This window comes from Aptenodytes forsteri, unplaced genomic scaffold, assembly GCF_000699145.1.
Source record: "Aptenodytes forsteri isolate BGI_AS27 unplaced genomic scaffold, ASM69914v1 Scaffold110, whole genome shotgun sequence".
NCBI classification, from domain to species: domain Eukaryota; kingdom Metazoa; phylum Chordata; class Aves; order Sphenisciformes; family Spheniscidae; genus Aptenodytes; species Aptenodytes forsteri.
The window spans coordinates 460,591-470,008 of NW_008794583.1; the positions used below are offsets into that span (position 1 = coordinate 460,591).

Here is a 9,418-nt window from a genome sequence, read left to right on the forward strand (position 1 = left end):
CGTTGCAGCGGGGCAGCCCGGGGAAAGGGGTGGCTTCCCGCTGGGAGGGCCGGGGATGGAAAAGCCAGGGGCAGCCTCAGCATCCTCAGCCCCAGGCCTGGATCGCGGAGGCAGCGAGCTGACCGTGACCGCTCCCCACCCGGGAGGTTTCCCGCCCCGAGGCGGCCAGAGGGTCCGCGGCGAGGTCCGACTCCTCTGGCGACAGAGGACACAGCCTTCCCTCGGCTTCCTTCCACCCCCTGCAAAGCAAATTTACCCCCAGAGCACGGCAGAGCAGGAGCAGAAAAAGCCCATTGCCAGGAAGAAAAACAAACAAAACCACCCAGAGTCCACATTGCTTTTATAATTATTTCTCCTTTGTTACAACAAAACAGAAATACAAGATTCCATTGAAACTGGAACAGTTCACAGAATGGCTGAACTTAAAACTTGAGGAGAGGGGGAGGAACAGACCCCTTCCCAAACCCATCGGGGTAAGTGCAGGCAGTTTTGGTTACACCGAAAGGTTACAGATGAATTTTGGACCCCCTGTTTTAAGAGACAGTTCTACCGCACTTTGCCCTCACGGCTGTAATTTTATGTTCCTGCTTCCAATTCCTTTAAACAAAAACACTTGTTTTCTTGCAGATACAGAAACCCCTGGTGTCACCTGTTCAAAGACGACGCAAAAGAAATTCAAACTTTATCGAAAAACAAACAAAAAAAACCCAACCCCAAACCCAAGGAAGTTTTCAACCTGGGGAGTGCTCTGCACTAGGCATTAACAGAACGCTGGCTACTGACAGAAGAGGAAGTTTTGGGGCGAAACAAGAAAATTGGCGCGTCTAGAAGGAGCGCTACACCTAAACCTGGCCTGACTGTTCACCCTGCTGGGAGGTGGTTTTTCTTTTTGCTTCAGAGGGGTTAAATGGAACCGCGGGTGTGAACTCGGCCCTTCGGTCACGCTTGGGGACAGGGCCAATCCCAAAACGCAACCGCGGAGCTCAAGAGGCACAAAAGCACGCGATCCCAGCGCCGACGAGCGCTTCACCTACGGCAGCGCGGGCGGCGTGCACGCCATGCTGCGCTGCACGGGCACGGCGAGTCACCAGCGCCGACGTCAGCGGATTAACTGCTGCAGATCTGTCACATTCGTGTTTGGAGTACTCGGGGAAAGAAAAAAAAAAGAAGATAAAAAAACCAATCCCAAAAAAGGTTTCATACAACAGATAGTATCAAAACTTTAAAGGAACACACTAAAGTCTGATCTCTCGGTAGAACAGGGCCGCTCCCTATTCCTGCGGGTCCTTCCAGCATGAATCAGGGTTTCCATTTTTAGCTTACGGGCATTGACATAACACACTAACTTCAACAACAGTCTCTCGGAACGACCTTCAGTCGTTTGTTTCCGGGTCTGTCTGAGCCATGTAAGCATCCAGCTCAGCATCGAGGTGTCCTTTCGTTTTAGACATGTAAGCATCTAACTGGTTGTCCAGCTGCTCCTTGGTCAATGCAGGACGTGCCGATCCTCTTCCTCGTCCTCGTCCTCTGCCGCGACCTCCAAAGCCCCCTCGTCCCCGGCCCGCCATGCCGCGACCTTGCAGTGAGACAAGAGGACGGTTACACACTCCACCAGGCCGAGCTTCGGGGTTTGCCGCGGCTGCCGCTCCCCGGGAAGAGCCCGGACGACACAGCGCACTCGGCAGAGCTGCTTCAGCACCTCCACGAGGAAGCCCTGCAGCAGCTACCCCTCAGCCGACCTCCAGCTCCCGCAGCAGGTCAGGTTCTGCCGTGCCGGATTAGCTCCCCAGGCTGCTTCTGTTTCAGTCCAGAAGCCCAGACATCCGATCCTACGCTCTTAGCTAAGGCTCCCATCTCCCCTGCTTGTGCTCCAGCCCCACCTACGCGTTGCATACTTCTCTCCCATGGAGCGTGCCCCGAGATCCCGCACACCTCTGGCACAGGCTGAAGCTTTCTGGCAAAGCGGCAACGCCATTAACCATCACAAGCAAATTTTTGCTTACAGACAAGTACTTCAAACTGAGAGGTTTTCAGACTACTTCAGAAGTAGGATACCCGAGAGCCCACATCGATCAGTATTTGTTTGTCAGGCTAAGAAATAAAGCTAAAGCTACAAGCCAAGGCTGTCAAGAGATATGCAGCTTCCCCGTAACTGTCTGCTCTAACTCCTGCAAACACTGGGCCAATCCCAAAGTAACATGAGAGCACGTTTGGCTGATGTTCTAAGCAAACATCTGCCTGAAACATTAACAACCCTACCATCAACAGCTGTCTCCTCTACTTCCTCTCGCGCTCCTGCTTTACTGCTTCTCTGATTTGTTGTTGAAAACAAGAGAGTTCATTTACCCAAGACTTGACTCAGTTTCAGACGTTGAATTTAGATTTTGCAGGGGTTTAGGCTTTCTCTTCTGTTAAATTTTTCCCCTCGCTAATTATTTTGAGAGTCTCTTGGTTTTACACAGGCTCTAGATCATCTCCTCCTTAAGTGCAGTCTTCCTTGATACGCTGGAAGATTACTTACTGCCTCGACTACTATTCAAAGCACCACCCAGCCAGTGATAACCTGCAGGAGCGGACAGCTTCACCGAGAGCCCCCAGAACCCTCTCTACACTGACACAGTCAAGGATCTTGGCGAGGCGTTAAGGCCTGGCAAGACATTTCAGGAAAGGGAGCCTTAATTTAGCACTATGCCGTACACCAATTCAAAAAGAGAGGGGTTTGGGGGCTGCATGTACTTACGCATGCTAGCCTTAAACAGGAAAGAGAATTAAAGCTTACTTCTACTTATGCAGCAGCAGCGTGTCGCTCCTGAAGTTTGTGCACACTAACCTCTGCCACCAAGTCCTCCACGGCCCATGGCACCCCTGCCTAGACCACCTCTTCCAGGGCCACCGCGACCTCTAATGCCACCTCTTCTCAGGCCCATCCTGGGGGATATACCTCGTCCTCCACGAAGCAGGCTCTGACCTTCAGTAGAGAAAGGGAATTCAAATCAGAAAGAAATTAAGTTTTCAGGCCGAGCGACAGAATCGGAGTCACGCTGTCAAAAAGACAGCGGTGCTGACACGTAAGCAACTCCAGTTCAGCCACAGTACTGACCTCTGAGTGGGACTCCTCCTCTCAGCAGAGCTCTTGCTCCCCGGCCACCGCGCATGGCTCCTCGTGGCAAGCCTCTCTGCCCCATAGACAATCCTCTTCCTCCCATGGCTCCGCGAGCAAGGGGTCCCGCCGGCCGGCCTAATCGTGCCTGAATGTTACTTTTACCGAGGCGTTGCTTTAAGCTCTTCTGGAATAGAAGATTTTTAGGAAACAAGAAAGTCATGCAGCAATCTCAGACTTGCAACACAAACAGCATAGCAATCGCCTATCAATAAAAGTAGTGTGGTGGTTTTTTTTTTTTTTTAAAGAAAAAAAAAAAGAGGGTCACCAGCTCTCTGCAGTATATAATCAAGCTTCAAAGGAAGACAATCAAATCTGCTTTGGGAGGGATAATTTGTGAAGGTCAGACAGAGAACAGAGCCCTTTCCTGGAAGCAAGTGTTTGTACAGAGACAAGAAAGTTTGCAGATTTGGAAGGAAATATTTTTCTCCGTTTTTAGCAGTGCTGCTCAGTCCAAATCAAAGCAGACACTTAATCCACAAGGCAGCCCACTAATCCTTCCTGCTGGAAGGTGGCAGTCCAAGCAAATCCCCGAGATAGAAAGCAACTACCCCTGCTGTGGCACAAGCCTAACCTACCTCCGCAGAGCAAGCGACATCTGTGGAGCCACATGCCACGGATATCATTCCTACTGCCCCATCCTGGCTAGGCTTCCACACAGACTAAGGCAACAGCTAGGAAAAGCACCAGCTTTTCCATCTATGCTACGAAAAGAAAACGATACTGAATAAAATTTACCCTCACCAGAACAACAGCAAAATAGTCATCTTTGTGTATCTGGCTTTTGAAGTGGTTCCCCTCCCCCCCCCCCCCGCCCCCCCCCCCCCCCCATGTCATATGTCCAGCCACCAGACTCCATTTCACAGACAGAGCTGGCTTCCCTCGGGCCAGCCGTAGCAGCTCCTGTCCTCAAATGCCTATGCCAGAACTGCTGCAGAGACGGCTCAACTGCTCATGAAGCAACAGCTGAACAGCCAATTTACATCCCAGTGTTGTTAACACGCACTGGTACCAATTCGGTCCCCACAGAGCAGGCTAGAGCTTCTGTAGGCACTGCTGAACCCTACAAGGAGCTAAGAAGCAACAGTGGGAACCTTCACACTTGTCTCAGGAACAAGAGCTCTTGGCCCTAAGAAGGTAAGGTGATGGGAGCAGCCATAAAGGCTGCATTTTACTACAGGTTCCAAGAGTTGCTTAAAGTTATTGCTTATCTACTTGACCCAAGTTTGCGGACAGCTGAATTCGTTCCTCTAAAATCAGTCTCTTCTGTAGCTGTAGTAAGATTTCAAGTTTTACTGCCTCAGAGTTTAGATAGTCAATCATTTTTCCAACAGCCATAGCAGCCTAAAATATTAGGCTCTCTCTTTTGCCCAGCCACGCTGGCAGAAAGGAATGAGAAAGCATGTGTATGTTCCACACCCAATTATTCGTTTATGTCACTTACCATGAGAGTTTAAGATAAGCTGCTGGACTTTGCACTGAGACAGCCTAAGAGTGCTCGCCCTTCTGCTCTACCTCGGGTAGCACCTTGGTCTGCTCCAGCTACTAAGTAAATGCACGGCTAGAACCACAGTCAGTACAGATGTTTTTTACATTAAAAAAAGCACAGCAGGTTTACGTAAACACTTGTGCACTCAGATGCAGAGGATGCAAAACACAAACCCGTGAATCTAGCACAAGCAGTGCTCCGCAGGAGTTTAGGGAAGTCCTTTCTGAAGCACAGGTGAGCCATCACTGGGATCAATGCTCCCCAGCACATCCAGAAGGATCAGAAAAGCTCCTGGTGATACCAAGTATAGTACTTGTGAAAATCCAGTCACCACATCAACTTCCAGAGCAACTTGCAATCTTCGAAGAGCAACCCAACATAAACCAGGTTTCCCAATTTCCCTACAACGCCCTTCCGTGGGCCCTCCCTTGCAGCATTTGATTCCAGAAGACCATGAAAGTACACCTATGCCCAACATAAAAATCAAACGGGTTTAAGAGCGAAGCCAAAAGACCAGTTCTTCCCTGTTCCTCCGTGGCACCTCAATTCAGCAAGCAGAAACTTCTTGTTTTCAACCCAGTTTCACTTACCACTTGTGAAATTCTTAACTCTTCAAGCTTTTTTTATTTTAAGCAGAAAACAATTTAGACTACCACTTCCAGAGCTTTTGTTTACAAGCTCTGCGAGGCTAACTGGCACCACAGTCTGTTTTTACAACAGAAGTCTCAAGAGATCTTAAAAAGCAGCTGCATTCCTCTTTATCAGAGAGTGAGCCCCGAATGTTAGCATGTGTGGCAGGTTTAAGTATTCCAGCTATTTGGTGAGGCAGCTCAGCTAAGAAATTGCCAGGGCTTTCTCCTCAAGTGCGAGATAACGCACAGAATTATGTTTAACTACTGCTGTAGCCAAGTCATGCAGTGCCGTCATTTGAACTCGCTGCACAGCTGTGTAGCACTACCCCACAGGTTTCAATTTGTGCCTTACACATACATTTTAAGCTAATCTTACCAGCCTTCCCATTTAAACATAAGCTTTAAAACTTGCAAAAGCCCCTACAGTCTGACAGTGAGCAGGCCCTAGACAAACAGCTCCCTTCTGTATGTTATTGAGGTTTCTGTCGTAGCTAGATTTTGCCCCCTGCCCCTTCCGTAAGTCCAGAGTTATGGAGAAGCACATTGACTGCAGCGGAGAAATCAAAATCTAGCATGTTTGCTTAGGTTTTCTGCTCTACCAACAGAAGGCAATTTGAGGAACACACCGTCATCTGTAGTACTCATCACTGAGATGTGAAACGATAAAGAGACTCTTTATATGAGGAGAACGCAACACTACGCCTTAAATCCAGGCCCACGTTCTAGCATTCGCAAGCAATCAAAAAATCAGTTTGTTCATCTGTTCCTCGCAGCCAGCTGCTATCAAGGGAGAGGACCAAGAGAGGGTAGAGTTGGGGATGGGAGCAACCAGCCTCAACTGGATAGTAAGTACTGGAAACAATCTGCAGCAATTGTAACTGCAGCTAGATTGCGAGATGAAGCACTCGGCAGATCCAGAAACCCAGAATGAGAACATTTCTCTGAAAAAATAGAGAGGAGATATGAACAGCCAGCACATCCCCACCCCCAACTCAGTAACATTAACCAGGAAGTTACAAAGGATTACTTATCTGAAGTAAAAAGTGGGATTTTCTGCAAGTCCCTTCTAGATCTCTCATTTTTAACTCTCAGGAGCATTTTTCAAAATCCACCATATCCCGATAAGCCATCTGCTGGTGACAGGCATCAACGGGCTGCCCCGGAATACGCCACTTTCTCTCACCTGTTTAAGCTTCAAAGCAGCCTGGACAGAAGGTCTGTTCTCCATCTGCTGGGCCAGTCTTCTGTTTCTGGCACTGGCTAGCTGCTGCTGCTGCTGCATGGTAGCCCGAATATTCACTGGCATCGGCTGTTTGTTCTTCAGCATGTTAGTAAAGCTTCAAGGTCGAATAAAATGGGTGTTTAAATAAAGCTTTATTACATACATTTATTGGCATTTCATGGTTCTCAAGATTGGATCTCCAGATCCCATGAACCTTACGTAAAGAGTGGTACTTAGGTCACATCATATGTGATTATGTATTCCTTGTTTTCCACAAGTGTGCAGGAACTGGAAACTCGGAAATGATGTTGTATATTAATTCAGAAGTGATAAAGCTTTAGGTTACTGATTTTAGAAATGGCAGAAGGAATGAAAACAAGCAATAAGCAGAGATGATCATGACAGATGGAAGAAGACATCACAGAAACAGAAAAGCAAACTGAAATATGACTGCAAAAGCCAAATTAACCCTCAAAGATCTGAGAAAACTGTTTAAAAGCTCAATGCCAGAAGGCAGCTTTACAAAAGGCATCGCCCTGAGAAGAGACCCGTGTGCCTCTGGCGCACCACAGAACTGGTGCCGTAAGAAATGCCACCACCCAAGTGCGCTCACTTATAAAAACAGTTCACTGGGCAATTTCTTTGGTGCACAAAGAACCTTCTGTCTTTAAGAGCTATACAGGAGCAGAACATACAGCAAGATGGCAAGCCTCCTTAGCAGCAACCCAGCAGCTTTCTGCTGTGTCCCGGGAGCTACACAAAACTGCAAAAGAAAACACTTACAGATGAGGAATATGGACTGACCAAAATGAAACAGGCCAGCAAACCTTCCCTGCACTGCACCTCACCACTCCTCTTCCCTGGGGTAAGCTCTGAGCACCGGTTCAGGCCACAGCTCACCGCAGCACTCGCTAGAGCAGGAACTGCACACAAATGGCTCCCTTGATCCCTGGTTCAATGATACTAACATAGTTAATCCAAGAGCGATTAGTAAGGAAGTGAAACATAACTGCAGCACCGCTGTTAGTTGTCACTGTAGAACCGCAAAAGCTCAATGGCATGGAAAAACAGAAGAAATAAAGAAATCAAGGAAAGAGAGAGATGGAGATGAAGCAAAGCATTTGCCTCTTACAAGGCCCAAAACATTGTTAAAGGGCCTTCGGGCTTGTTTAATGGCCTGCTGCATGCCTCTTACAGGCCAGACCACATGCACGTGTGTCTGCCTCGGACAAAGCAGCAAGCCTGCTGCAGCTTAGGTAACATGCTACCACGCTGCAGCGTCAACTATATAAATGTAAAAACATGTGGAAGAAAAAGGGAGGGTGTGAGGTTTCTCTCTTTCGTTATAACACATCCCACCATATTTATGTGTTGAATAGTTTAATATTAACTGCTATGGATAAATTTCTCCAAAACACTTGCCCTTTTAACCTTGCGTACCACATTTGTTGCAGTTTAAGACAGAGGTGCATAGCCATCTGCTTGTTTTAGTGAGGTTAAAAGAGGGCAGAAACCACGTTGGTTTTTGGACACCGGACAGTGATAATTAAGTAAAAAAATTTCTTATGAGCTGAAGCTGCTGTTGGCTTCCTCACCGCTCGTTCAGAGACATCTTGGTGGTGCTCTTTAGCACAACCTTCGGTGCTGACTGTGCAGCCATCTTCAGATCAAGAGAATCTGCAAAACACGAGAACTAGATTTAACAAACAGCACGGAGGTCTTGCGCTTACTTGACTAAACATTAAAAAAACCTGCATTCCGGCTCCTTTGGTGGAGGGAATCAAGAATGGGGCAGGCAACGGGTATTCTATTAATGCATTTTAAATAAGTTTTCTAGGCCACTGCCATGATACAGCAGGTTTCATAAATCAGCAAATTATGCTAACTCACCCTTACTAAGAAGTCGTCTTTTTAGAAAGTGAAAATTTTACCCCTGGCAGGAGAAACGCTGCAAAAATACAGTCCATCAGCAGTCAAGATGGCACCCAAATGTCTCGTTTAGTACAGCATCTAGTGAGACTGCCACACTTCCCAAGCTTTTAGTATCGGTGAGATGGAAACCCCAATTTGTTTTAAACAGACACATACCATGTACTTGTCAATAAAATTCCAGGATTACTCTACAGAAGTCCCATTTGCTTTAGAAAGATTAAGGTTCCATCCTCCCATTATGATTGCCGCCACTTGGACAGGGATAAACTGTAAGGGGGCAGTCACTTCGGCTTTTTAACATCTAATACTCTGGTAGGCAGCTCATCCGCAGTCCTAATGCGGTCCTCTAACATGAGAGCCTGCCACATGCCTCATGAAAGCAGCAAAGGGATTTAAACTCAGCTGTTACTCATCTTTGGAGCACAGCTCAAGCCCGAGTGCTTTGGCAGTGATGAATACTACTGAAATGTGCTAAGCTTAAACCCACTAACTATGCAGATCGCTTTCTATTTTTTTAATTAGCATAAAAATGAATGCTTAGACGACCGCCGAGAAGTACCCACCCTCAACATACCTCGAACAAAATGCTTTCTTTACAATGTTTTACAGTCCATCAGCTAGAAATTGAGCCAACAGGCAGCCGCACCCCGTTTTTTTTCATTAATAATGTTTTTAAGAAGCGTTTTTCCTGAACAACAACCGCAGCGCAGCTCGCAGAGGAAGCCCCGCTCCCATAAGCCCGCTACGCAGCGCGGGGGCTGCCCTGGCACCGCCAGCCGAGGACGGGGAGGAAGGCGAGGCCTAGCCTGGGCCATCGATCCAGCCCAGTCCGACAGCTGCCCTACGAGATGGGGGGGAGAAAACCCGACCCTACGTGCACAAAGCCTGGGCAGGGGCAAACAGTGCACCCCCCCCACACCCCCAAAGGGCAAAGATCAGCCCCCGCGGCCGCCTGAGGGGACCCCGCCGCCTCCCTCACGGCG

The 9,418-nt window shown here is 48.1% G+C and overlaps 1 protein-coding gene across 2 annotated transcripts; it reads right to left on the reverse strand.

Annotated features, from left to right (window-relative positions):
• Window positions 1–323: 323 nt before the first annotated feature.
• On the reverse strand, window positions 324–8,175 carry CHTOP (chromatin target of PRMT1). Of its 2 annotated transcripts, none has more exons than XM_009272578.1 (5): window positions 8,099–8,175; window positions 6,465–6,618; window positions 3,101–3,284; window positions 2,831–2,968; window positions 324–1,576 (listed from the first exon to the last, which is right to left on the reverse strand). In XM_009272578.1, the coding sequence occupies exons 1-5, from the start codon at window positions 8,161–8,163 to the stop codon at window positions 1,374–1,376; spliced, it is 744 nt and encodes a 247-aa protein (XP_009270853.1). In that variant the 5' UTR covers window positions 8,164–8,175; the 3' UTR covers window positions 324–1,373. The 2 variants fall into 2 exon arrangements, with proteins under 2 accessions (XP_009270853.1, XP_009270852.1); XM_009272577.1 differs by having other exon boundaries at window positions 3,101–3,287.
• Between the last annotated feature and the right edge of the window lie 1,243 nt (window positions 8,176–9,418).